We start from the raw sequence: 25,814 nt of genomic DNA, 5'->3' as shown, positions 1-25,814 counted from the left end.
CTAGAGGTGGGGGAAGGGGAACGCGTCGCGTGTCTCCCACACACGCCGAGCGAGGAATGCGAGTTGAGAAGACGCGACGGTGGCGGATCAGAATTATCTAGTCACTCCCTCCATTTAAGATTTGGTTATTGACTTTTGGCCACCCAGTCATCCATCTCTTCTTTCTACCTTCTTCTCTGCATCGCTGCTCAATCTCAGATGATTGTCCCCTCATTGGAGCAATAGCCCAGGCTAGTCGCCAGCCCACGACTGGCCATTGTTCGCCTTTCTTAATCTTGCAAACCTACCACAGCAGCAGCAGTACCGGCAACATGTCCGGTGCTGATATGTGTGTGGAATGCGGGCCTTGGGATACGGAGGGCGGGGAAGTCGCATGTCAGGTCTGCGGGACCGTCGATCTGGCGAAGAGCGCGGCTCTCAACCTGCGCGACACTGTTGATGGGTATACGGTTGGAGGCGGGTTTAGGCCGTTTGGGAACTCGGGGACGGCGAAGGATCAGCAGCGTGAGGCTGCCGAGCGCCGCTTCAAGGTAAGCCCATCTCACAGCTACTCTAGCTGGTAGTTGAGCTGACAGTCAGGATCTCATGGGGCGCAAAGCCATCGACTGGCTCTTCACCCAACCCAACATCCTCGGGCTCCCGTCACGGAACAACCCCCTCGGCGAGGCCGACCCCTCCAACCCCTTCGTCAAGTCTGTCATGGCATTTTACTTTCAGATCCGGAAAGCCGACAGCTTGCAAGCCGAAGCCGATGGCAAACAGCACACTGGCGAGACCGTCAACGCCGACACCAAGCGGGTCGGCTATCACCTCGCAGTAGCGATTCGGTTTGCGGCGATTCAGAATAATCTGAGGTTGGCGTATAATAAGCTGGGGAATGCGGGGAAGGAGACTTTGCCTAAGGCTATAGAAGGTGTGAGGCCGGCGGTGGATATGGTGATACCCATACCATACCCCAAGGACATGATTGTAAGTCTTTCTCGCAGGACCAAAAGGCCACAGCTGATTAGCCAGGCAAATATGCTGTCGTCCAATCCCGAACACATCAACCCTATTGGCGATGTCAAGGTCTTGTTGCGGGTCTACAGGACCCACATACGGCTGCTCAAACGCCCCTCGGACCCGCTCTACCTCAACCTGTCAAATTTCCTCCTCGTCATCCAGCGCCTCCGGGCCATCGTCGACGCCAAAACACACGAAGACCGGCGGCCCATGCTTTGCTACAAGCAAAAGTCCAACAAGCTCTACCGTGTGTGGGACCCCGACGACTTTGACTACTTTAAGGAGGACGCCCTGGCGACCGACAAGGGATGGGACGAGGTCTTCCTTGTCAGCTACAATCTTTATCGCGCTGGCCAGTGCGTCGGAATCCTCAACAGCAAGACGTCCTACCTCTACGCCATTCCCCTCGTCTTTACCGCCGTATCGGGCGTCGTCGGTTCCATCTACCCCTACATGATGCCGCTCTTCGCCGAGCTGTGCGCGCAATACGGCGGTTCCGGTCATTGGACCTCGCAAAAGGCCCTTCATTCGATGAAGCGTATGATCATTGCTTGGTCAACGTCCTTCCAGGACGCCGGGGTGCAAGTCCCTTCGCTGAACCTGCCCAACCGGGGGCTGGTCGGGAAAGGGACAACGGGATGGAATGGGGATGCCAGGCGGGGCGTGCCAGAGCTGGAGATGTGGGTGGTAGCGATCAAGACGGTCGCGTATAATTGGAAGGCGATCTATAAGGCTCGCCTTCGGACCCGGCACGGTGCAATAGCGTACAGCGTTGAGGTAGCAATGGCTCAAAAGCTGTTTGCAGGCGTGACGGGTGATCTGCGTGTCAAGGGGCGATCAGATACTGGGTTGTCGGCGCGCGCCAAGTTGCTCAAGCAGTATGCGGACCAGGCGGCGGCAAGGGAGAGGAGCCAGGAGACCTCGGGGACGACCACACCCAGCACCGGTCACAACTCGGACGACGCGGAAATGAGCTTGGTCAATGAGCGAGAGCCACACCGCGACCCATCTTCGAATGCGGAAGATATGGATAGGCGGTACGAGGAGCTGGAGAGGCGGCGGGAATCGACTGGAGTCGCGCAGTGGATCGAGGGAGAGCAGTCGTCTGATGAGGAGAACGCGTATGACTCGGACGATGACTGCATCCAGCCCGCGCTTCGGCTCAAGGGGATGGGGGGTAAGACTGCCCCCGCGTACTTCGGCGGCTTCACGGTCGGACCGAGCGGACTTGTCCGGGAGGCCATCGACGCGCCGAGGGACGAGTACCTCTACAACGTGGACGACTACTCGCCGATGATGTCTCGCAGCGGATCCCAAACGTCCAGTATCGGGTCGGTATCGACCGCGGATCGCCACATGCGCAGAGGCAAGAGCACGAGTATCCCTCCTGTCGCTCGTCTCGACATACCCCGGGCGAATCGATTCCACTCTCCCGCCGTCTCGGTCTCTACGCTACATTCTATGGGCTCCGTACCCGGTAGCACCTTTGCGTCTACTCGTCGAAGCAGTACCGACTCGCTCTCCACCCTCGCCGAGGACGACCTCCCCGTCCCAATCGTCAAAGGCAAAATGCCAAACTTCGTGCCTAGACCGTCCCGGCCGGTATCGGACATGGATCCCGCCCGGGCACATATCGGGATGCTCATTCGGGAGCTGGTGGAATATGCACCAGAAGGGCCGCGCGATGAGCGGCGATCAGGGAAGATGGTCTCGCGCGCTGTCGAGGAGTATGTCAATGAGTGGGTGGAAAGGGAGATGGCCAAGGAGACTATTCCGCGCAAGATCACTCCGGCGTACCTCGCGTCTATCGGTCTCAAGGGGAAGAATCCTCTCCTCGATCCGCTCTCCTCCTGGATATCTGCGCAGGAACATCGGTGGTCCCCCCTCGAGTGCGTCCTTCGGGCGGGCATTCACATTCGACAACTCCCAACCTGGATGGTTCCTCACTCCAAACTCGGCGTCATGCGGATGCTTCAGCACCAGCCCAAACTCCCCGCTTTCGACGCCATCCCAGAATGTCCGCCCATCCCCGACCGGTACAAAGCTGCACCTCAGACCTTTGACAAGGAGATCCGTGCGCTGAAGGATCAGTGGGACGGGGACGTGGCGGATGGGTTCCCCATCTTCTTCCCTGCGCACGAAATGTTTGCGGTCGGGGCGGACGCGGACGAGCTGTTTAGCGATGGCGAGATGGACATGTACCTGGCGGACGAGGCGGAGGTGGCGGAACGTCAAGCCGACAAGGACTTTATGGACCTTATTGGCGCGATGGACGAGGGCGCTGAGAGTCCGCGCGGGCGGAACCTCGAGTTGAAGCGCAAGAAGAGGCAGACGAAAAAGGAGCTTGCTGCGTCGATGACTGCCGTCTCGAGCGAGTTTTTGGGGTATCAGCGGGCGATGCAAGGAGGGGACGAGGAGTGGGCGGATACGGGGATGCAGATGGATATGGACATGGATATGGATATGGGCAGCGACGTGGAGCTGCAGGAGGGGGAAGAGGAGGATGAGCAGATGGAGGATAGCGATGATGATGATGACGGGGTGGATTGGTTTGATGAGAGTATTAATTGGGCGGCGGTGGCTAGGAAGAAGGCAAAGAAGAGGGCGGCGGAGGAGGCGGAGCGGTGGCCGGCAAAGAGGCGCAAGAAGGCCACGAAGGCCACGGTCAGCGTGATTGCGACAGCTAAGCCGGTGCCGACGTACCGCCAACCTATCACTGCGCCGGCTACCATCCACGAGTTCGAGCGGCAGGCGGCCACATACGGTACTGGCGGTAATCCTACCTACCAGCCTGGCTCCCCCATGCCAGCGACTATCCAGGACTTCCTCGATCGGGTTGGAAACCAATCTGCGCAGTACGGCCCTCATCTTCCTCCAAGCATCCAGTCCAGCGTCACTCTCCCTCCCACTGTCCAGCCGAGCTTGTCTCAGCGGAGCCCGGCTTCTTCCAGCTCGCAAGCGGCATCACGGTCCAGCTCCACCGTGCCGAATGTCTCCCAGGCCAGCGTCGATCTTCCACCCACCATCCAGTTGAGGCCACCTCAGCGCGGCGGCCTTTCTCCGGGCGGATCAACGGGAGCGGCATCACGCTCCAGCTCCACCGTGCGAGACGACACCTACATGGACTCGCCGGCCATCCCAAATCCGTCCCCGTTGATCGCACCGAGGAGCATGCTGCACCTTCTCAACCCCGTCGACTCTCCTTCTACCGTCCAAGTTCCCCTTCCCAGCGTCCCCTTACGAACTCAACCCAACGCCTCTGCCGGAGCTTCTCGCGCGGCGACACCGCTCGTCCAGCGCGCGATGTCCAGTAACCCATCGCGGACCCCAGCCAACGCCGTCGCGGGTCCCTCGCGCGCACCTTCCAGTACTTTGGCCACGACTGGCAAGAAGACTGCCGCCACGACCGCGGCATCCGGCCCTGCCAAAGCCCCGGCCAAGACCACCTCCACAGCCACTCGTCCCTCCCCTCCCCCACGCAACATCCCCTGCGTCCAGACCCGGCTCATGGAGCTCGATACCCGTCGCCTCAATGCCAACCGGCGAGAAATTGTCCTCATCCAGGTCAGATGGATGTCGCTGCGCCTGGACATGCTTAAGGGGCGGCCGGCCTCTACTGTGGAGACGGCCAGTATGCGAGGGTCGGATCGGCGCGAAATTGACCCCGAGATTCTCAGGAACGACGTGAATGTGCTCAAGGCGGAACGGGACAGGCTGGTGGCTGAGATCCCGGCGCTCAAGGCGGAAACCAAGCAGATGAAGCCTGACTACAAGGCGGTCCAGGTAGAGGTGGAGGCTTGGGCGAGCAAACTTCGGATCCCTCGCCGGGATCTGGGGTATGATTACGAGTGGAAGACGCCCAAGGGGGAGTTTGGGCCTACCGGGATCGAGGCGGCGTGCAAGTGGGCAAGAAGAAAGACCAATTAGTAGACGAAGGGACAAGGCCAAAGTGAGTAGGTCCGCCAAGAGATGCTGTCCATCCGCTGATCGACTCAGGCATCTGTAACAGGTATTCGTGATCATACGGTTGTAGCATTTTTTCGATTTTTGTTTGTAGAGCTCAAGCGGCGGTGAACGGGGGGCAACATGGCTTCTTTTGTAGCTCTTTATAGTAGTAGTAGCAGTAGATAGATAGTATCAGTCAATAGCATGGTCCGGGTGCAAATGCTCATGTATGGTCTGTCCTTGTACCCTGCAGGCATAGTCACTCGCTGCACTACCAATTATATGAGCTACGATCCTGATATGCCTCTCGCATGGAGAGAGCCCAGCTTGATGGTGACCTCCGTGTCCCCTCTCGCACCCTCCCCTCTTCTCCTTGTCCCTTGTCCCCACCTAATCCTCGCGCCTTCAAAAAGGGCAGACCGTGTAATCTCGACACCAGATGCTTATAGTAATTACCCGAAGAGGAAGAGGTATACTGTAATGGTGAGTCCCGAAGAGGAAATTCTATAAGGTAGGATCTGGTGTCGAGATTACAGACCATGGCCAAACGCTGGCTCCACATTCCTCAACGCACGGACCACCTTCGTTTCCCAGCAGCTCCAGCTGAAATTGCTAACTGCAACTTGACGATCCCCTCTTCGCTTTACCCTGCATATTCTCTTCCACAGCTAAATCGATAACAGTATGGCGCATCAGCCTACAGTTCTGAAGATGTAAGCTATCTCTTGATCCACAGAATTGGACCCCGCTGACCGCCGTCTCTTCCCTTTCCCTAAACCCCCTGTTCGAATCCTTCTTCCTATACTATCAGCCTGGCCTTCGGTTCCCCGCGCTCGGAACTCTCGATCCTCCAGTCCAAGATCACGAGCATCAATGCGAAGCATGGCCCTTTCGATGCGTGTGTCATTGTGGGAGATTTGTTCAAGGAGGGGAGCGACGGAAGCGAGTTAGAAGGGATCAGTCGTAAGTTGATCTTCTGCGGGGAAGGAAGCCCGACTTCGGCTCCAACGAGCAAACCAACGAGCAAAGTAGAAGGGCAGGCCAAGCTGATCAGCAGTGCCTATCCCTACTTACTTTACCATTGGGCAGAATGGTCTCCCGGAGAAGGTGAAGGAGCAGCTCCAGACCGGGGCAGGGGAAGTAGCTGCGAATCTCGTATTTCTTGGTGAGCTACGTTCGTCGGTCAGTATGGAGCAGCCAGCTCACTCTAAAAAGGGTCGAGCTCTGTCTTTACTACCGCTCAGGGGTTAAAGATCGGCTGTATAGGCGGCAAGTACGATGTCGACCACTATGTCACTGCCGAAGCGGTACGTGCCTCTCGCTCTTCAAGTGTAAATCCTGCTGATCGGCAAGGACCCACTCTCTCCCTACCTGACCAAGACCTCTGCTTCCCAGCTCCTCTCACACCCTCTCCTCTCGCCTCAAGGCCGAAACCCTACATCACTCGCTGATGCGCGTACCACACCTTTGCCGTCCGCTTTCCAGGGGCTGGACTTGCTCCTTCTTCCTTCCGCTCCGCCAGGCATCTCCCTCCTGTCCCCCTCTTTCACTGCTTCTGGCGTGAGTATCGGACAATCTGCTCTCGAGCTCGCGGAGATCGTTCGGAAGGCAAGGCCGAGGTATACGTTCTGGGCGCATGGAGAGGGGTTCTGGGAGCGGGAGCCGTTTGGCTGGGCAGCTCCAGCAGGAGGGGAAGAGAGGTGGACTAGGGCTGTGAAGCTGGGCCAGCTCGGAGGAGAAGGTACGGGAAAGAAAGCAAGGGTAAGCTCGCCCGTAGATAAGAAATCCGAATCAGCTGATCAGCAAGGCTTTCTACGCATTCACACTTCCCGCTCAGATGCCGACGACCACCTTGCCCACCCCCCCAGCCAACTCGACGCCTAACCCCTTTACTCTGCCCGCTAAGCCAGCAGCTGCCGAGGAGCCCGAGTCCAACATCTCAAAAGGCAAGAAACGGGCGGCGCTGGACGATCAGGAAGGTGCATTTGGTGACGAGAGGTCCAAGAGCCAGCGGACTGGTGAGTATGATATCCTGCTAGGCTGATGATAGACCGTGGACCGCCTCCTGACAATTATGTCTGTACGATCTGCAACATCCCGGGCGTAAGTCTTTCCTGTGTGCATGCGTACGAGGCTGATGTGCAGCACTGGCTTCCTGATTGTCCGCAGAAAGCTGCAGGTCAGGGACCTCACCCTCCAGAGGGATACAAGTGCAAGATATGCCAAAGTGTAAGTCAGCTGACACATCTAGTTTGATGCAAATAAGCTGACCAGCCAGCCTGACCATTACATCCGCGAGTGTCCGAACAAGGAGACAGCCGATAGAGCTCGGAACGGTCCGCGCCCGCCACCTAAGGGCTATACCTGCCGCGCATGCGGTGTCGTCGAGCAGCACTTTCTCAAGGACTGTCCGGTTGTCAAGGAGCGGAATGAAATGCGAAACAAGAAGAAGGAGTTGGGTCCTGCGGAATGTGAGCAGCTCTATAAGACTGGGCTGATGATAGGCTGGTTCTGCCTGTCCAACCCGAAAGTCACCAAGCACCTGGTCGTTGCTATCGGATCCGAGACCTATGTGACGTTGCCGAAGGGACAGCTCATTCCGACTATCCCCAAGCATGTCGCGCAGGGCGGGTCAAAGCCGCTGGTTCCGGGCGGTGGACATGTTCTGGTACGCTATTATGCGCCGCTCCGCGTCACTAGCTTACCAATAGATCATCCCCATCGCTCATCACCCCACTCTCCTCTCGATCCCCGCCGAAGACGCTCTCCCCATCATCTCCGAGGTCGAATCGACCAAGTCTGCCCTTACTCGCTGCTACGAAAAGTACAACGCCGTTCCCGTCATGTGGGAAGTTGGGCGGCTGAGCGGGCGAGGCGGTCACGCCCATGTCCAAGTCGTGCCCATCCCGAAGGAGCTGGCGGAGAAGGTAGAAGACGCGTTCAGAAAGGCTGGGGAGAGTCAGGGGTTGGACTGGGAGGACGAGCCGGAGAAGGCTTTGGCTCGGGCGGGCAAGGCTGGGAATTACTTCAAGGTGGAGTTGCCGGGTGGAGGGAAGATGGTGCACCTTCTCAAAGGCAACTTTGATCTGCAGTTCGGACGGTCAGTTTTCCGACCGGTTTGCTGAGTACCGCTGATGAACAGAATGGTCCTCGCCGGGCTGCTCGGACTCCACCACCGGGTCGACTGGAAGGACTGTTACCAGACCGAGGAGGAGGAGAAGGACGACGCTGTCAAGTTCAAGAAGGCCTTCGCCGCCTTCCAGAGCTGAGCTTTGGGTAAGGGTAATCCCGGCTCCCTACTTCCAAATTCCACTACCCACGCTCCCTTTCCTCTCCAGATACTCCAGATACGATGTGAGGGGATAACCGCGGGTGGAGGTGAGAGGAGTAGGGAGACAGAGGCAGTGTATGCGATCAATCAAATCAGCAAAGTTATGTATATGGTAGATGCAATGATACAAGATCCAGCTACCGTTACACCCGCCAAACCTACCGAACCTGACATCCGTCCAACACAGCCTTCATTTTCCATCCTGACTCGCCTCCTCTGCTTCTCCTCTTGAGATAGACCTAGGCCCGCGTCAATGAGAACGCGGATGAGGAGGGAAGAGGTCTAGTGGGATACCCTATTAACCTGATACGTTATTACAACGATACATGCGGTGCTACATCAGACCCTTCGCCTTTAGCACCGACTCTATCCGCGCATCTACTATCCGCTCAACCATGGCGTTGATTCTCTCCTCACTTCCCAATATATACTTGCCGACACAATCCACCTCGATATTGACCACATCCCCCTCCGTCTTATCCGTCAACACCACCTTCTCCTGCGAATGCGCAATCAGCGCAATCGCAAACTTCCTCTCTGCATCCTCCACCATCGTCAGAGTGAGGGACGTTCCGTCGACGGTCACATACCCCTTCTCGACAAGATAGGGCATGAGTGCCGCCCGATCCGCCGGGAACTGGAAGGTGTACCGTATAGAATCGCCGTCCGGGACACGGCCGACGATGGTGGCGGTAGAGTCGACGTGACCTTGGACCATATGTCCGCCGAAGCGAGTGTGCGCCGACATGGCCCGCTCGCAGTTGACCTTGGAGCCAGCTTGGACCGTACCTTCGGTCAGCTTGGGAAGTAAGAGGGGCATACCTAGATTTGTACGCTGAAGGGTTTCGTTCGCCAGTCCCACGCGAAAGAAGCCGCCATCGTCCTTCCCAAACTCGGTGACTGTCAAGCAGGCGCCATTGATGCAGATAGAGTCACCGATCTGGACGTCGTTGAGGATAGGTGCGGCGTCAGAAAAGATCATATCGTATCCCGACTCGGCACGATTGTCGATCTTGGACACCGTAGCAATGTGTTCCACCTTGACAGTCAGCGATGGTTATTCCTGGGCCTTTCTAGCCAAGATTTGAGCACGGCATCGACTCACTAAACCTGTGAACATGTTGAGAGAGTGTCTAAGGGTAGATGAGGAGGTGTAGAGTAATAAAGAGTATCAGAGCAGACGATTTAGCTTCTCGCGAGGCGATGTAGGAGGGATAGGGAGGGGATGGGGAAATGGAAATCAGGGGGTTCTGGCTGTGAGCGGGACAGGATGAGAGAAGGGCTGGAGCACCCGCGCTTCACACTCAATGGTCGCTCGCGAGTAGATCAGAGCCAAATCCCATTACGTACAGCAACAACTGGCTTGAGGCACGCGTCAATAGTCCAATTTCTCTTCTCTACTTTACACCTACCATACCATCCAGCCCGTAGACGGAGCACAGATGAGCACGCCGACAAGCTACTACCCACCAGTATCTTCTCAATCCACGCGGAATCGCGGCAGCGCGACTCCGATAGGAACGCGTAGGTTGCCTCCCTTTCTCAACTGACAAAACAGCAGGACAACCGGTTCTCTCCCTCAATCAGGACCTCCTCGCTCCGGCTCCTACTCGCACTGGCAATCCCATCGGTCGGCCGTCCAACGCGCTTCTCGCTGCTCGGCAGCAACAAGCCGAGATGGCCATCCAGCAGGGCCTGCCCCCGCCACAGCATCATACGGCGCGGACAATGCCCCGGGCCTCTATGACTCGGCAGTCCTCCACACCCGTTCCTCCTGCTCCAGCGCCCATGCCGACGCAGATGAAAGTGTACCATCGGATCAATGCTCTGCCGGAGGGGCCGTTGCCGCTATACACTACGCCGCCGGGCCAGCCGACCTACGACTCGAGCTTGCTCGCTCCAGCTCGGTCGCAGGCAATGTACTCGACATACCCGTCGAGACTTCGCACAGGTGTGACCTCCATGGTGCAGCCGGAGATCATCACGGGTGGGCCGAGGGAGCGAGAGGCGTTCTTGGCGGAGTACGAGAGGGAGATGGGCGGCAAGCCGGGCTCGGGAGTCAGTACGCCGCGTTTCGACTCGCCCGCTCCGCGCTCGACATTCCGGCCTGCTGTCACAGGTCGGCGCGGACGGACCGTCAACTACGTCGATAAGGGGTCAGACGAGGACTCGGACTCGTCCCTGTCCGAGCTGGGAAGTGAGGATGAGGATAGCGGGAAGCGGGCGAGGAAGCGGGATCAGCCGCTGGATGTGCAGTCTATGCAGAGGCTTAGCCGGCTGAAGCGGAAGAAGGACGAGATGGACAAGGGCTGGACGTGGCTGGGCGATCGGACACCGGCGGATAAAGTCAGCTCGAGCTATGTAAAGGGACCGAAGCATAGGTACTAGTGAGTCTGAAGCTCGACGTCCGCTGATGTAGCTCCGAGGAACAACTGGAACAGGCCAACCAGCCAGAGGTGCTCATTCCCATCACGATTGATCTGGATGTTGCCGGTCGGAATGCGGAGCAGGGAAACATCAAGATCAGGGATAGGTTCTTGTGGAACGTAAATGGTAGGTCTGGCGTCGACTTTGGCTAATTAGATACCCTCCTCGACCCGCAGGCCTTTGCAGCGACTTTTGTCAGCGACCTCACCATCCCCTCTGAAAACACTGGAATCATCGCCGAACTTATTCGAACCCAAATTGAAGAGGCGCAGTCGCTCGTCTCGGTCAATATCGCGGACAAGGAGGCGTCTGAGGCGGAGATTACGTTTCAGGAGGAGGACGAAGATAAGGATGAGGGTGTGGCAGAAGATGAGGCGATAGACTGGAAGGAGGCGGATTGTCGGGTCATCCTGAATGTGAGTGACATCGACGTCTCTGAAGTGGCGGGGTGAGGTGACCTGTCGACTTCTCACCGCCCGGGAAGGGTCTCGTGCGCAGATGCTCCAGGACGACTCTGCGGTTCTGGTGGGCGATGAAGAGGGCGAAGGGACAAGAACTGCGCTAATTCCAGCTCGACCTCCAAATCTCGACCCAGATCCTACGGGACCGCATCGAGTGGGACCTCTCATCCACCCTCCCTCCATCTCAATTCGCAGCCGCCTACGCCCGCGACCTCGGCCTGTCAGGCGAAGCCATCCCTCTCATCGCTCATGCCATCACCGAGGAAATCCACCGGCACAAAAAGGACGCTCTGGACTTGCGTCTCTTCCGCGCGACCCACCCCACCGAGCAGGCCAAGTGGGAGAAGTCGCTCGGGGGTGTGCCGAGGGTCAATAATAGGACGGGGGCGAAGGAGCTCAAGGGGGTATGGAGGGACTGGTTTGAGCGGGAAGAGTTTGGGCCGGTATTGATGGATCTGTCGCTGGAGGAGATGGAGAGGAGGGAGGTGGAGCGGAATAGGGAGCAGAGGAGGATCATGCGCGGGATGCTGGGGAAGAGGAGGAGGTAGTGAACAAGCAAAGAGTCTGAGTAGTGAATCCAGGTCACATGTTTACAATGGAAGAATATGGTTTAGCGTGTATGGTCTCTAGTGATCTAGCGAGTCAGCCAGGCGCAAGGGGAGACGCAAGGGGAGACGCAAGGGGAGAGGGATATGAGCTCACACAGTCTTGTATAGTGCTCTGTTATCCTCCTTGCCTGGCTGTGTGTATTGCCATTACCCTGTTCGCCTAATCCTCCCTCTATCGCTCCTCGCCGGTATACGACGTATCGTCCCCTCCAAGCCCATACGCCATCAAGCCAAGGAAAGCGATAAGGAGGATAGGGCCGGCTATAGATCCCACAACGACAAGAGCGACCTTCCGTCTATCTCTCGTCTTCCCTGCTTCGTCAGCTCATCGCCTCTTCACTGTCTTGCTTTCCAGACTCACGCCTCTCTTCATCTCCCGGAGCATCCCTCACGGTCACCCGTATCCTGCTTGGCGGCTTCCGCTTGAACTGCGGCCATGCCTCATCCATGACTTTGGCCCATTCCGTCCGTGGTGGAGGATACTGCTGAGGCCCCGCCGGCGTCGAGCTGGAAGGTGCGATGTCCGAGACCTCGAAGGCAATCCGACCGGCGGGATACTTGGCTAATGTTGGAAAGGCTCTCTGAACCATATCGACCGTTTCCTATCAAGTCAGCTTATGCTCCGGATCCACTTCAGTGCTCCGGCTATAAGGACGTACATCCTTGTCCCTCCCCAGTACGCCTACAATCTGCTCCTCTCTTCCTGGTACCGGCCATTCGGGGGCGAACACGTAGGTAACATTCACTCGGTCCCCATCGTCCCCCGAGCGGAACGCGGAGAAATCGTCATCTTCTCGATTGACGAGCGGCGCTGATTCAGCAGCTTCGACGTCGTACTCTGGCGCTGAGCGGAATAAGCTCGACATAGCGGCGATGGCAGTCAAGAGAGAGATGGTATCATATAGTACCCACCACTTGCATTGCCTCGGAGACGTGGAGGTGATTTACGGCATGATCGTCATCGCCACTTGTGTAGCAGCTGTACATGTGTGGCGGTCAAGTGGCGGTAAAGTAGGGCGTACTCTACTGGTCTCGACCGCAGACGTCTACGGCAATGGGAAGGTGAGGCAGTCGCGGGAGAGATGCTCCATTTTTTGCCTCCCCATCTCTCCATGAAGTCGGGTCTGGATGCGAGCCTGACCAGGGTGGCAAATTGGTGAAACACACCAGTACTGTCCTTGTGTGTCAGAGACAAAGAGCCCGATGTGCCTTCGCACACAGGTCATCCATCAATCTCCGCAGTAGCCTGGCTTCTTTTGTGATTGGATGGGGGGGATTGATAGGTTCCCATCACCCCGTGACCTGTCAACTATTGTCGTCTGACTTCTCGCTTGACTGACTTTTCCTTACCACTGCAATGCGCGACAAAGCCATCCTTCCCGATGAGATTCCTCAGGATCATCCCTGTCGAAAGGAGCCGGAGAGTTACAGCAAGAAGGCGATCGATCAAGTCAGCCGCTACCCTTACATGGTCCCATCAAAGTACGAGGAGAAGTATGGGGTACTTGTACGGTATCAGTCGGACGAGAACAGGGGGACGAAGAATACCAACAAGAGCTTGTTCTACATATCGTAAGCTCATCAGTCCTGATGTGGGCATCTCATGCTGATGATCAGGGTCCCAGGTCTCGGCTGCGGGAGAGATCGCGAGGGTGATGCTGATCTCGTCCGAGTCAAGTGGGATCCCGAGACAGACTGCCTGTTCAACGAGGCCAAATGCAACTATCACACTACCGCCGGAAAGACGTGTCGAGTCATGAAAATCAACATTCATCCTCTCAGAGCCGGCCAGCAATGCCCCGATCTGACGGACACCAAAGGAGAGCGGATCCACTACCCCAAGGCCACTCCAGATGCAGCGGACAACGAAGCAGACATTGTGCCAGTGAGTCCAGGGGAAGTAGTGCTGATATATGCCTTCTCAACCCCTCATCGCCCGTCCCGCTTCTACTCGCAGTCCGCGAAGGGGTCTTGGACGCGGGGCGGCTATGCGGTCCAGGCGCCCTAGTGTCGAGACCTTCTGTGAAGACAAGACATCGAGCTCGGACGACGAATACCAAGCGAACAAAAGGAAGCGTCCGGCTGGGAAGAGGAGCAGGGCATCGAAGAAAGCTCCAGGTCCGTCATGGTTCTAACTTTGCCCATGGCCATCAGCTGACGGTCAGGGGTTGCCATCGCCGATGCTGCCGTGCTGGATGACGTCGGAGAACACGAGCAGCGATCAAGTGAGTGGTATATCCCTGTTCACTACTTCAGGGAATGCACTGAGCCTCACAGCTAACGCTGCGGAGGGGCCGTCAGCACGGTCCGCGCCAGTCAGCCAGACGATCCAGGCAAGCCGATTCTTCGATCCTTGACATGACAGCAGGCTGATTTGAGTAGGTTGTGAATGAGCGCAGTCAGGTCAACCCTAGTACCAGTGACTTTAGTGCTAGAGCGACTGCGGACTCGGAGGTGAGCTCGATCCCCGGGGTTCAGGCTGAGTTCACCTGCTGACTTTAGTCCTCGCTCTTCCTTCAGAAGCAGCTCGAAACTCTGCAGACGGAACACCTCGAGCTCCAAGCGGAAGTCGCCCGCTATCGCACTGCTCAGAGTCAAAGCGCCGACGACCGAGCGTCGATGCTCCAGCGCGTCCACGTTGCCGCCAAACTCAAAGACCTCCGCATCGCCCAACTTAAGCAGATCGCTGCTTCCGCCGGTGCGGACGTCTCTGGCTCGCTTCGCATCGACTTTGGGGTCCCGGCCGATACCCCTCGTCAGCTGTCTCTGGCGGAGGATGCGGCGTATATCGAGTTGAGCATGATGCAGGGTCTTTAGCGTTAGCTTGCAGTATTGAGTAGGATAGGCAGATCTGGGATAGGCAGAGAGCACGTTTCATCAGGTCGGAATGAAGTTTCATTATTACATCCACCTCCATTCCGCATCTCGCCCTCTCCCCGTCGCTAGTTTTGGTTGTTCGGCCTTCCGTCCCAGTCGTGCCGCCCCTCAGAGATAGCATGCCCGCACAATTTCCCGCTCAATCTGCCTCCTTCAATCCACCGAATCAATGCCCATCGTGCTGGCGACTCCTATCAGCCCTGCTCTCAGACCCCCTCGGCTCGCAAGAACACAAGAGGCTCCTCCTTGCCATCTGCCCCTATCTCCGGTCGGTCTACGCTGAGAGCCACACCTGGCTGCAGCTGGACGTCGGGAACCCGGGCAGAGAACGGGTCATCTGGGTATCCCACCACCCATTGGATCTGGCGAAGCGTATCGTACCGCTTGAACAGCGCCCGCAACCTGCGTTGGGAGATGTGGGATGGGGCCTCGACCTCTCCGCTCGGCGTATCGTCTGGTCCGACCGCGAGACGGTTTTGGTGTTTTGCTGAAGGAAGAACGAAGGTTATGTGTTGCAAAGCGGGAAGCGAGGGATTCTTGTGTAGCTGTCGTGGTCAGCCCTGTCCCAGACCATCCAGCGGATGAGACCCACCCAAGTAGTGTCGAGAAGAGGATAACAATGAGTCATACCTTGCGCCACCTCGGCTTCTAGGGAGAGCATGGTGACGCTGCATAGGGCTTGCTGGAATTTTGGAGTTTGCTGGATCTCTTGGACTGAGGTCAAGATGTACGCGGCCAAAGGACCGTAGAGGGCGAGATTGGTTGCGGTGTAGTAGTAGGAGAGCGAGCGAGCGATCACCGCGGGCCATGTGGTTTTGTATTTGGCGCGTTGCCCGGGGAAGGTGTAGCCGGGGAAGTAGATGATGAGTTCGCGGAGTGCAGGGAAGCGAGGGAGGATGGCCACAGCATCGCGGATGGTCTGCCAGCCGCCCACTAGAGTGAAGCGTGTCAAGTGAGGCATGCTGGGGATATATGTGCCGGGGCCGGTCCACGTAGCGTGGACATCGTCGTCCGACCAGTGCGTCCCGAGCGAGAGTTCCCTCAACTCGCTGATGTACTCCGAGAGTGATTGAAGATGTTGGAATACGCGCGAAGTCGCGGAGAGGGAGAGTTTCCGAAGGGCGTTGGGGACGCTGGTTCCGTAGTTGCAGGGCCAGTATCCGCCGCCGAGGGACTTTTCACAATCCCAGAGGTCGCCGCCATCCCCGGGATTCTCCGTGTCAATATCGTCGTGATCGCACACGTCCATGTCAGACCAGCTGCCGTCAAAGACGTGCACGTTGAGCTCCTCCAGCTGGTTCATGAGTCGATCTAGCTGCCGCCAGGTGATGTCCACGGTCTGGTCGTTGACCTCAATGGTGAGTTTGCGCAGGTGCTCCGAGGACGGCGGGTACGCCTTGAGATGCCGCTCGAAGCGCTGGGACGTCTGATCGAGCTGAGAGAGGCGGGTCTTAGCGGCCTTGTCGTCGAGGGCGCGGATGCTGGTGAAGCCTGCAGCGTCAGAACCTTCTTGAGCGGACAGGCGCCGAGCTCACGTGATTTCATCATGGGTGGCTCGACAACGACCGTCTTTGAAGCCAGATGCGGCCGCAAAGCCGCCTCCGCCGCCTCCCTCCACCTCCGACACGTTCCCATCATCACCCGAACCGTCTTCTCATCGCCCGATAAGGCCGCGAAGCGCCCGATGAGCTCGGCCGGGAGCCGACATACCGCAGCGAGCTGAGGCGCAGTCGCTTCAGCATCAGTTTGGGTAGACATCCTGATTCTGCGATGGCAACAGGAGGAGTCGAGGAGTGTCGAGGAATCGAGACCGGGCTAAAATGCAAAGGGAGGAAGTGAAAGTTTTCAGCCACCTACAGCAAGGAATGTGGAGTTCATCTACGGGAGGGATCATTTATAGCCCCCACAGACAGCCTACCAACAAGCTGCCAAGGATCAGAAGAAGACGCCAGGTGTAGGCCCACAATGGCATACATGATAAAGCAGGACTGTCCTTGCGCCCTACGCTGGATGCCCACACCCTCGGCGTAGCCCTGAAAGTATCCTCCTTTCAGCGGGGCGTCAACATGAGGGACCCTCGATCGCTGTGTCCAACGATCACGCCTTCGACCTCGCATGAGCGCAATATGACCACCTGTGATCGGGAACGCAACAGCGCTTAGCAGTAGTTCACGCTGTGATGATCTCAGACACAGACCCCCAAGATCTTGCTCGTGCGACAGGGAATCCCGCCACGATTGCGTGCGTTTTGCCGCCCCATTGCCGCAGGTTTCGTACAACTCACCCCTATTATTGCTCTCTGCTTACTCACTCGATCGCTGCACATTTCCAGTCCTCTTACTCATGTCAGGTAGCTAAGACTGTGCGAAAACCAGCAAGCAGCCCACACAGCTGGAGTGCTGGGTGAAGGAGCTTGCACGGGCCTCCAATTACTGTAGGCATGAGTCACACACGCCTCGTTGCTTCAGTGTTGTGTCTGCCCGAATCTCACCGGAGAACGAAGATCAGATCCAGCTTGGATTGGTGAGTCATGACTGTGCCAATACCGAATTCGCCCGGACTTGCTTCTACGGCCTCGAGGGACCCTTGAGCGCCACCTCGCTGCAGAATGTGCGGGACTGGGAGCGAGGCGGGAACAGCTACCGCCAGATCAGTCTCACTTGCAACGGCGGAGTTTCGGAGGCCAGCAATCCTGTCTGCGCCGCTCAGTCGATGCCTTGGAACCGCAGCCGCGAGGGTCAGTGTGGCGCAGACGGAGCGGTGAAGTGGTCTGTGAAGAGGAAGTTCGACACGTACACATTATGCCTCACAATCGGGGTGTCGGAAGCTTAGCAGATTGCACGGTGTATGAGGTTTGGGTCAGACGAGGGTCTTACGCGAGGCATTGTCAGTGCGATTTTGATCTTAAGCATTGGATGCACTTTTGACTTGCACCATGAGCGAAGTGTCAGCGCTTTGGCGCAAGGCGGCGGTACCCTGGTAGAGCACTGTACCGTGTTCCATGACTAGCATTCGAAGTAGCATTCTCATAGCTGGGCGGACCGAGCAGGGGCGTCCTAAGTGATCAGATCGGACACATACTCTCAAGCCCGGGGACCAGCTCACTCTGACCATCAAACTGATCCTATGGCCAGGCTCGAGTTTCTTGCCCTGCCAAGCAGACCCCGTATCATCGTATGGCAGGATTGAGTGGTCGTATTGATATCGTACTGTGTCGCTGTTCCGTCAGCACTTCTCTGGGGATGGCGGAGATCCTAGACTCACCGCTGGATATAGAGACTCCCGCTCGGTAGTCGAATGTCCCAACCCTCCTCGCCGCCCTTCTCCTTCAAGCGTAGTATCCGCTCCGCGCCCAAAGAGGTACCGATGATGACACTGCCTGAAGCTTCCAGGTTGTCGACATGTGGCAGGATGGCACCATGAGGAGCCAGATGGAGGAGGTGTGTTGATGTGCCTCTTGGAGTTTGCTCATGCGTGCCTCGGACGGCTCCTGTCTGAGTGTACGATCCCCCGGGCTCGCTGACAGGAAGGAGGTCGTAGATCCGCTTCATGAGCGCGGAGAGGTCTGGCCAAGCCTTATCTGGTGGCGGGAAACTTGAAAGCAGCGTCTCTCGATATTGATGTATGACCGAGTCGTAGTGGCCCTAGCTATCTATCAGCGAAGTCTACAGGACATAAGAGCGGACTGACCTCCTCAAACCCATACTCGCCATGGAACAGCGACTGCAACCCCGCCCCACCTGCCTCGGACTCCTCCCAGAGTCCCTTGTTCCGTCTTCTGCGCCGAGTGCTGTCCACTCGATCCAGCTTCCATAGCGCCATTGCTAGGAGTTGCCTGGATTCCTCTTCCCCAAAGAAGTCGGGATAGAGCTGAAAGTCTGTCCCGATTGACGAGGGCCGGCTTGGCCCGGCAACAGCGTTTGGGCTGAGAGGGCGAATGAAGGCTGATGGGCGGGTTAGGACATGAGGCTCTCCCAGCGTTCGTTGAGCTGCTGTAGAGAGCTGTCTGAGCAGCTGGCTGGTCTTCATAGTTGCGATATAGATGGATGCAGTCGACAGTAGATCGAGCGGCGCCATTATTTTGTCGCTTGAATTGCTTGGCCGATGACCGAACCATCTTCTATCTTGCTCTTGCAACAATACATCATCAGACTTACAACAAGCCTACACAATCTCATAACGAAGCCCACAGAGCAGGTGCAGCCTATAGACCTCGTACAGAATAACAAAAATCGGATAGGTATACCCACGAGTTAAGGCGGCACGATGGCAAGCTCGACATCCCCTCCTCCACGCCCGCAAGCCGAGATGGCTCCTGCTTTCCGAGAGCACAGACCGATGATTGTCGGCGGCGATCAACCAGAGGAGCCTTTTCCCATGCTCCTCGAAGGCGTCGTCACAAGAGGATTCGGGCGAGGTGCTCGCTTCCTCGGTATCCCAACAGGTAGATCTTGCCGTTCCCGGAGGGCTGCGCTTTGCTGACGACCCAGCCAACCTGCCCGACTCCTCCCTCGCACCCCTCAACGACCTCCAAATGACAGGCATCTACTATGGCTTTGCCCGCGTCCTCCCTTCCACCTCGACCCCACATGCTACTGCCCCATCTACCCCATCTTTATCGGATACACACCACTCCTCCCCCTTATCGGCATCGACGATCCAGTCAATGCCGGCGGCAACGGCGCCATACCCGCCCGATAGTGTGGAAGGGGATATAACAAGTCCGAAGAGGTTGGATAAGGAGGATGGGAGGGTATGGCCGATGGTCATGAGCGTGGGCTGGAACCCGTACTTTAAGAATGAGAAGATCACAGCGGTACGTCCATCGCTATTTGGCAGAATTCGTGCTGACGATGTAGGAGGTCCACATCATCCACCCCTTCTCTCATGACTTTTACGGGCACGACATGTCCGTACTGGTACTGGGATACATAAGACCAGAGTTGGACTATACGTCAAAAGGTGTGTCCGGGCGAATGAGTATAGAGGTGAAGCTGATCAGCAGATGCTCTGGTCCAGGACATTCAGACGGACGTCAAGGTCGCGCTGAACTCACTGGCCCGGCCCAGTTATGCCAAGTTGGCGCTGGACCCGAGGCTCACGGGGGGACCAGCCCACAGGTGGGACCTGTCGTGATGTCACGAAGCCCTGCAGGTATAGTTGCGGCGGGAAGAGGGGTATGGTCCTGGATAGAAGCTGGGTGCGGAAGCGAGCTACTCTTTTGATCGAAGCACGTTGCATCCTACACATGATCAGGAGAACTTGCACATTTTCTGTCTACCTAGGTCGCTCACTCTCCACCTCCACCCCCGCCCGTCAGGCTTTTGGCTTCTCCTTCTTCGGGCTCGGACTCCTACTCCTCGTCACACTCCTCATACTGACGCTCCGCACACTCTCGCTCTTCTTCCGCCTGACCGGACTCCTACTCCTGCTCGCGGACGGACTCCTCTTCCGCCTCGCCACCGGGCTCCTCGACCGCGAGCGCGATATGCTCCGACTGGGACTGCGCTTCTTTTTCGACTTGCGAGGGGGCGATCTCGACCTGGAGCGAGACCGAGAACGGGAGAGGGAGCGAGAGTAGGATGCTTTACGGCCTTTTCGAGGGGATCTCGATCGGGACCGAGACGGCGAGCGGGATCTCGACCTGGACCTGGACCGAGAGTATGACGGTGATCGTCTCCGGCCGTATGGGGAACGAGGGCGCCGAGCGGGCGATCTCGACCGGGAGCGGTATCGTCCGCCAGAAGGTCCGGGTGCACCACCCCCATATCCTCCACGACCCCTATTTCCGTATCCGCCCGGCCCGCTGGGTCCTCCTCGTCCTCCGTATCCTCCTCCGTATCCTCCCCTCCCGCCATACCCATTATCTCTCCCTCCTCGCGCTCCGCCAGGGATGTACACATCGCGTCCGCCAAATCCACCCCTGTCGCCACCTCCGGACCGACGAGGAGGTGATCTCGACCGCGAGTAGGACCGTTTCCGCCCGTATCCTGCGCCTCGCTTCCGACCGGGGCTGGGCGAGCGTGAGTACGATGGCGAGCGCCGGTGACGGTTGATGGGGGAGCGGGAGCGGGAATTGGAGTATCGTCTCCGTCCGGTTGTGGGTGCGGGATTGGGAGAGGCGGGCTGAGGCGCGGGAAGGGGGTGTTCGGAGATCTGCCTAGTCAGCTTCGACTGTTATACGCCGCAGTCAGGTTAGCTTACTTGTACAGTCAAAGCTGCGCCATCAAGCTGGCCACCCTCCATATGCTTGACCGCCATCTCGGCGTCGGCTGACTTCTCGAATTCGATAGCTGCTTTTCCACGGTTCAGTCCAGCTGCAGACATCAGCTGAGCACATGAAAATACTGGCGAGCAGTACGTACAGACTTTGAACAGAGGCAAATCCAGCCCCGTAATCTTCCCGTACTCCCCAAAAATCTCCTCCAGGTGCCCCTTGTGCACATTCTTCGTCAATCCACTGACAACGATGACCTTGAAAGCCTTCTCTTCCGCCTCCGCGCCTTCCGTAGAGCCTGCGGCAGGCTTCATTTCGACATCGTCGGGAACTTTGGACGACTCGGCGGCGTCCTTTCCAGTCTTTTTTGGGGAGGCGGCTGATGGCGACCGAGTCAGCCGTTTTGGCGAGCGTGAGCGGCCTCTGTCTGACATGGCGTATATAGAAGGGTAAGGGGTGGGATGATGTATCAAGCTCAGAAGAAGTAGATGCGTTAATTCGACGCGCAGCAAAGGAGAGCAAGGTGGAGGCGGAGATAGCCGGCATTACGTCCATGTGGCTCCGCCGGACGTGGCGGGGGGATACTCAAGTGTCTCAGAGAGGGATTATGCGTGATGCATAGCCTTCCCAGCCCAGCCTATGAGAGAGAAAAAGAGGAGGGAAAGGGGAAGGCTATTCATGTGCGGCATCATCCCGCACCTTCCACTTCAAAACCTCCAGAGTCGCCTTGGCGTCTTCGGCAGAGCTGTGACCCGTGGAAGTGGCCTGTTGTTGGATGAAGTAGCCGAGTTTTTCCTTGACCCTGCTCGCGTCAGCTGTCAACGTTCAACTCTCAACTGCATAAGTGGAGACTTACAGATCGCGGAGTGCTCGACGGAATGGTGCGCCCTTATGATGAGGGATGAGCTGAGGGTCAGCTCGTTCGCAAGGCTCTAATGGAGTCCCCGAAAGGAGCGAGTTGAGCTTTGAGGTGTAGCTCATTGTTTGTCTTTGCGAGAGTTCCTGAGCGGAGCCAGTCGAGGTTTAAGATACGAACCCATCCGCAGAAAAGAACAATCACACTTACAACAGCTGTATCGATTACCTTGTCGTGCAGAAGCCGCATTGCCCTCAGGTCGTTCTCCAGTCTGTTTTTGTCAGTATAGACTCGCCAACTTGACGTTACCTACGAACCGGGGAAAGAAGTGAGAAAAATCGAACTCACCCATGTCCGACAATGATGGTTTCCGGTCCGATGAACATGCAAGCGGCAGCGCGGACCGCCTTGATGTCCATCACAGCCCCATCGAGGTTGTCCTGAGTGATACCGGAAAAGCGAGTATTGAGATCTCTGCAGGGATCAGCTCTGCAACACAGAAATGCTGCGCTTAGACATACAAGATGGTTGCAGTCTGCCGGACTAGCTCGTCAAAGATCGTTTCGCCCTTCTCGTCGACTATCGTTGCCCGCGCTAGCGAATATCCTGCCGTGGTATCTAGCATCAGGCCTGCTCGCTCATGCTGACTCACAGATCATCTCGCAGTCCATCCCCACTACCTCCGCAAAAGCCTCTACCCTCCCGGACGCCCTATTCTCCTCCACCTGATCCTTGACCAGCTTGAACCCCACCCGACTTGCAAGCTTCACATCGTCTTCCCTCTCATTGAAGATATGTACCCCCTTGTAACACCCCACTGCCCCCCTTTCTTTCTGACAGCACGAGTATAGCCACATCTTCTTCCCGTCTCTCTTCTCCGGCAACAGCCTGCCGAAATGGTAGACGCATTCCCCCATCCTCTCCTTCAGGTTCGCCGACGAGACCACAAAGTCCACCCCGCATCGGTCGCACTTTTGAGTACTGCCGAGTCCGTCGGGCTCGGTATCGCCTTGTATTAGGGCAGGATCGTTAGGCTCGGGGTACCGCCAGGTGGGAAAAGCGGAGACAGGAAGGAGGTACCGCTTGCACCGCTCGAACGTGAGCCGGGACGCTGCCTCTTTCTCGACCTTCAGCGTGGCCTCGCGTGAGACACGAACGGTACCGACGGACGGATGCGCGAGGGCGTCTGGAGGGGCACGGCGGGAGACGGATACGGCGGCGTGGTGGATGGCTCGCTTATATGCTGAGAGGTCGGTCGAGGAAGCGGAAATGTCGAGCTCCTCAGCGATTGAGCAGCGTGAAGCGAGATCCGGATCCAGAGTGGAGATGCCGGTGTACTTTGCGTCAGCTGATTGTGATATCAGGAGCAATATCAAGCTCACGAGCTTGGTGTATTGGGTGAATAGGGTTTGTACTGATGCATCAGCCTTAAACAAAACGTTCCATTCGCGGTGGGGCCTATACTCACAAGCTTTCTGTCGGTCCGCATATGGCTGCTTGGACATTTTCATATCCTTTGCATCTCTGGATATGCTAGGAGCGCCATTGACCTGAGGTCGTGCTGCAGCAGCGGGCCGAGGCTAAAGGTCAGCTTCGCCGGACGAGGTCCCGGCTGATTCGACCCACCGTGACAGTTGGTAAGCGTGACGATGAAGCTGATGCAATAGCCGTGGGAGGCCTCGCAGCGACTCCAGGCCTTGTAGAAGTTGACACCCGAGCTCCTGAAGTCGACGGAGCAACGCCATCCCCTGTCACCCTCGCTTTCGCTGGGCTCTTAATTCCCTCCGTCCCGCTCACCCGAGCTGGTGTCGCAGCCTTGGGGACCCCTTCCGCCCCCTTCAGCCTGCTGACACCAGATTTGATTTCCACTTCGAGTGGCTTGACAGAGCTCTTATCATCCACTTTCCTCTTCTTGAGAGCAGGCTCTCCCTTGCCAGTAACGCCGACCGGAAGTCGAGAAGGTCCCGCCGCCGCCGTAGCTTGCGTATGCGCAAAGAAGCAGTATGGCCGGAGACACGGCTCGTCGGGACATCTTGAGGTCTGTAGTAGACCCAGAGATTTGAACATTCTGTATGTAAGCGTAAAGTAGGGCGGAGTATAGAGAAGTGGCTGATCCAACGTTGAATCTTTCCATCTGCAGCAGCTCAGCTTTGTTTTGACGCACGGAGCGTTGTGCGTTACGTCATACTGCCAACTCCACATTCCTCGCGATCTCACCAGTAAATCAAGGTCCAACAAATTTCCATTCATCTCACACTGTCACCGCTCCGTTATCGCCTACCAGACCGCTCCAGACTCAACCGAGATGCAGCGAACATCAATATCGAGCAGTAGACGGACGGTCCTTGAGATGGTGAGCCGTACGCGGTGTCGAGCGGCATCGTCCTCGATCCGTCCTCGTCCACAAAACCGGTCTTACGCAGATTCGCCTACTATCGCAGGCGGCAAGCTCGCCCAGATCATTCGAGACTCCATCAGAGTGTGTCATCTCTCCAGGTTTCTTGTTCTGTACTGATTTACAGGCGACAGGCCCGATACCAATCTCGCGGTATATGCAATTCTGCCTCTCGCACCCTACCGAGGGCTACTACTCGAAAGGAGATGTCTTTGGACGACAGGGTGATTTTATCACATCTCCAGAAATAAGTCAGATATTTGGAGAGCTGGTGGGAGTCTACTTCCTTACACGGTATCTGGCCAAAGGCGGGAAGGGACCTGTTCGGGTCATAGAGCTTGGTCCTGGGCGGGGGACGTTGATGGATGATGTTTTACGGGTGAGTGTTTACTGGTCAAAGCAGGAACGCTGCTAAATTAGTAGACCTTATTAAACTTTCCGACGATAGCGGACAAGATCAAGGAGGTGCATCTGGTGGAGAACAGCTTGAAGATGCAAAAGCTGCAGGGTGAAAAGCTAGCGGCGAGAATAGATGGGAGGGGGATCGATCTGAAGTGGAGCGACATGGTGGATGGGATCGAAGACTGTGAGTTACAGACGATCGGGATCTGACCTTCCTCAGGCGTGAGAGCTGATCGTCGCAGCGGACGCGTTCACGATGGTTGTAGCGCACGAGTTCTTCGATGCTATGCCGATCAACCTCTTCGAGGTGTGTCTAGCCTTTGCCCATTCCACGAAGCCCCGCTGATACCATAGAAACGGGAAGACGGGTACAGAGAAGTCCAGGTCGACTCGGATCCGCACTATGCCCCAGGGCATGCCCTCTCCCCTACCCCGAAACCCCCGAAGCTGATGTTTTCAGCCTTTCAACCTCAAAGAATGCCGGTCTCCGACTGGCCATCTCCCGCACACCCACACCTCTATCCACCGTCCTCCCTGCCACATCACCCCGCTTTGCCAAGCTGCCCATAGGCAGCCGCATCGAAATAGCCCAAGAATCATTCAAGATCACGCGGCGCCTTGGGGAGATCATCAGCGCAAAGGGCGGTGGAGGCGGGGCGGGGCTCATAGTGGATTATGGAGGAGATAGGGCATATGGGCAGAGCTTCAGGGTGAGCAGAAAGATATCAAGTATGTCGAAAGGAATGAGCTGATCATAGGCGTTCCGAGATCACAAGATCGTTGATGTATTTGATGAACCTGGATCTTCAGATTTAACCGCCAACGTGGACTTTGCGTACCTTCGAGAATCGCTCAAAGGTGTCGGTAAGTCCATTCTACCGCCGAGGACAGCCAAGCTCACGCTCCAGCCCGACCACTATCCCCTATCCCTCAATCCCAATTCCTCCTTTCCCTGGGTCTGCAAGCCCGCCTAACATCCCTCCTCGCTTCAGCACCGAATGACGCGAGGAGAGAAGATATGAGGAAAGGTGCAAAGCGGCTCATCGATTCGACGGGAATGGGGTCAGAATACCAGGTTATGGGAATTGAGCCGCTTGGTGCTGCGGGCGAGGCAGAGGAGGAGGTGTATCCGTTCCCTGCGCGGGCGGAGGTGTTGTCGGAGCCTGTAGATGTCCAGTCGGGCGTTGACATCCCTGTAGGATGATGCGTTATGCTACATCGGCGGGTGATGCCCATATGCCAGCATCCACATGTTCCTCCGGTATATATACTTCCCACGCTTTTTACTTCGTC

General features: G+C 57.1%; 12 protein-coding genes across 12 annotated transcripts; 6 read left to right on the top strand and 6 right to left on the bottom strand.

Moving 5' to 3' along the window:
* Positions 1 to 311: 311 nt before the first annotated feature.
* On the top strand, positions 312 to 4,929 carry MKK02DRAFT_28205 (uncharacterized protein; the record flags this gene model as incomplete). Its single annotated transcript, XM_053087510.1, has 3 exons — positions 312 to 530; positions 580 to 969; positions 1,015 to 4,929. The coding sequence occupies 3 exons, from the start codon at positions 312 to 314 to the stop codon at positions 4,927 to 4,929; spliced, it is 4,524 nt and encodes a 1,507-aa protein (XP_052944243.1).
* Positions 4,930 to 5,631: 702 nt separating this feature from the next.
* MKK02DRAFT_34442 (putative nucleus protein) lies at positions 5,632 to 8,216 on the top strand (the record flags this gene model as incomplete). The annotated part of the gene is made up of 12 exons (XM_053088943.1): positions 5,632 to 5,660; positions 5,759 to 5,910; positions 6,005 to 6,112; positions 6,163 to 6,278; positions 6,301 to 6,708; positions 6,755 to 6,965; positions 6,998 to 7,050; positions 7,093 to 7,176; positions 7,226 to 7,418; positions 7,452 to 7,615; positions 7,659 to 8,047; positions 8,090 to 8,216. 12 exons carry the CDS (start codon positions 5,632 to 5,634, stop codon positions 8,214 to 8,216), a joined length of 2,034 nt encoding a protein of 677 aa, XP_052944242.1.
* Positions 8,217 to 8,612: 396 nt separating this feature from the next.
* MKK02DRAFT_34441 (riboflavin synthase) lies at positions 8,613 to 9,398 on the bottom strand (the record flags this gene model as incomplete). The annotated part of the gene is made up of 3 exons (XM_053088942.1): positions 8,613 to 9,067; positions 9,101 to 9,317; positions 9,384 to 9,398. 3 exons carry the CDS (start codon positions 9,396 to 9,398, stop codon positions 8,613 to 8,615), a joined length of 687 nt encoding a protein of 228 aa, XP_052944241.1.
* A 623-nt stretch (positions 9,399 to 10,021) lies between these two features.
* Positions 10,022 to 11,714, top strand: MKK02DRAFT_16694 (uncharacterized protein; the record flags this gene model as incomplete). The annotated part of the gene is made up of 4 exons (XM_053085671.1): positions 10,022 to 10,665; positions 10,698 to 10,831; positions 10,862 to 11,121; positions 11,277 to 11,714. The coding sequence occupies 4 exons, from the start codon at positions 10,022 to 10,024 to the stop codon at positions 11,712 to 11,714; spliced, it is 1,476 nt and encodes a 491-aa protein (XP_052944240.1).
* Positions 11,715 to 11,946: 232 nt separating this feature from the next.
* MKK02DRAFT_28201 (uncharacterized protein) lies at positions 11,947 to 12,640 on the bottom strand (the record flags this gene model as incomplete). Its single annotated transcript, XM_053087509.1, has 3 exons — positions 11,947 to 12,086; positions 12,136 to 12,376; positions 12,434 to 12,640. The coding sequence occupies 3 exons, from the start codon at positions 12,638 to 12,640 to the stop codon at positions 11,947 to 11,949; spliced, it is 588 nt and encodes a 195-aa protein (XP_052944239.1).
* Positions 12,641 to 13,131: 491 nt separating this feature from the next.
* MKK02DRAFT_28200 (uncharacterized protein) lies at positions 13,132 to 14,591 on the top strand (the record flags this gene model as incomplete). Its single annotated transcript, XM_053087508.1, has 7 exons — positions 13,132 to 13,346; positions 13,392 to 13,659; positions 13,808 to 13,892; positions 13,940 to 13,999; positions 14,052 to 14,089; positions 14,157 to 14,228; positions 14,277 to 14,591. The coding sequence occupies 7 exons, from the start codon at positions 13,132 to 13,134 to the stop codon at positions 14,589 to 14,591; spliced, it is 1,053 nt and encodes a 350-aa protein (XP_052944238.1).
* A 266-nt stretch (positions 14,592 to 14,857) lies between these two features.
* Positions 14,858 to 16,409, bottom strand: MKK02DRAFT_37991 (uncharacterized protein; the record flags this gene model as incomplete). The annotated part of the gene is made up of 3 exons (XM_053089876.1): positions 14,858 to 15,196; positions 15,244 to 16,142; positions 16,187 to 16,409. 3 exons carry the CDS (start codon positions 16,407 to 16,409, stop codon positions 14,858 to 14,860), a joined length of 1,461 nt encoding a protein of 486 aa, XP_052944237.1.
* Positions 16,410 to 17,555: 1,146 nt separating this feature from the next.
* On the bottom strand, positions 17,556 to 18,680 carry MKK02DRAFT_16941 (uncharacterized protein; the record flags this gene model as incomplete). The annotated part of the gene is made up of 3 exons (XM_053085708.1): positions 17,556 to 17,868; positions 17,916 to 18,295; positions 18,342 to 18,680. The coding sequence occupies 3 exons, from the start codon at positions 18,678 to 18,680 to the stop codon at positions 17,556 to 17,558; spliced, it is 1,032 nt and encodes a 343-aa protein (XP_052944236.1).
* A 237-nt stretch (positions 18,681 to 18,917) lies between these two features.
* On the top strand, positions 18,918 to 19,787 carry MKK02DRAFT_37989 (putative riboflavin kinase; the record flags this gene model as incomplete). The annotated part of the gene is made up of 4 exons (XM_053089875.1): positions 18,918 to 19,095; positions 19,142 to 19,467; positions 19,511 to 19,613; positions 19,657 to 19,787. 4 exons carry the CDS (start codon positions 18,918 to 18,920, stop codon positions 19,785 to 19,787), a joined length of 738 nt encoding a protein of 245 aa, XP_052944235.1.
* A 286-nt stretch (positions 19,788 to 20,073) lies between these two features.
* MKK02DRAFT_37988 (uncharacterized protein) lies at positions 20,074 to 21,302 on the bottom strand (the record flags this gene model as incomplete). Its single annotated transcript, XM_053089874.1, has 5 exons — positions 20,074 to 20,193; positions 20,243 to 20,664; positions 20,702 to 20,807; positions 20,856 to 20,968; positions 21,017 to 21,302. The coding sequence occupies 5 exons, from the start codon at positions 21,300 to 21,302 to the stop codon at positions 20,074 to 20,076; spliced, it is 1,047 nt and encodes a 348-aa protein (XP_052944234.1).
* Positions 21,303 to 21,540: 238 nt separating this feature from the next.
* MKK02DRAFT_16797 (exonuclease) lies at positions 21,541 to 23,791 on the bottom strand (the record flags this gene model as incomplete). Its single annotated transcript, XM_053085691.1, has 9 exons — positions 21,541 to 21,670; positions 21,725 to 21,774; positions 21,935 to 21,995; positions 22,073 to 22,198; positions 22,246 to 22,342; positions 22,377 to 23,061; positions 23,107 to 23,138; positions 23,193 to 23,238; positions 23,414 to 23,791. 9 exons carry the CDS (start codon positions 23,789 to 23,791, stop codon positions 21,541 to 21,543), a joined length of 1,605 nt encoding a protein of 534 aa, XP_052944233.1.
* Positions 23,792 to 24,029: 238 nt separating this feature from the next.
* MKK02DRAFT_37986 (S-adenosyl-L-methionine-dependent methyltransferase) lies at positions 24,030 to 25,725 on the top strand (the record flags this gene model as incomplete). The annotated part of the gene is made up of 8 exons (XM_053089873.1): positions 24,030 to 24,203; positions 24,247 to 24,498; positions 24,543 to 24,705; positions 24,764 to 24,828; positions 24,876 to 24,889; positions 24,982 to 25,231; positions 25,280 to 25,385; positions 25,430 to 25,725. The coding sequence occupies 8 exons, from the start codon at positions 24,030 to 24,032 to the stop codon at positions 25,723 to 25,725; spliced, it is 1,320 nt and encodes a 439-aa protein (XP_052944232.1).
* Positions 25,726 to 25,814: the final 89 nt, after the last annotated feature.

Source organism: Dioszegia hungarica, assembly GCF_025882075.1.
Source record: "Dioszegia hungarica strain PDD-24b-2 chromosome Unknown MKK02contig_15, whole genome shotgun sequence".
NCBI classification, from domain to species: Eukaryota; Fungi; Basidiomycota; class Tremellomycetes; order Tremellales; family Bulleribasidiaceae; genus Dioszegia; species Dioszegia hungarica.
Note: the sequence above shows the minus strand (reverse complement) of the source record. Positions and strands in the feature narration are given on the sequence as shown.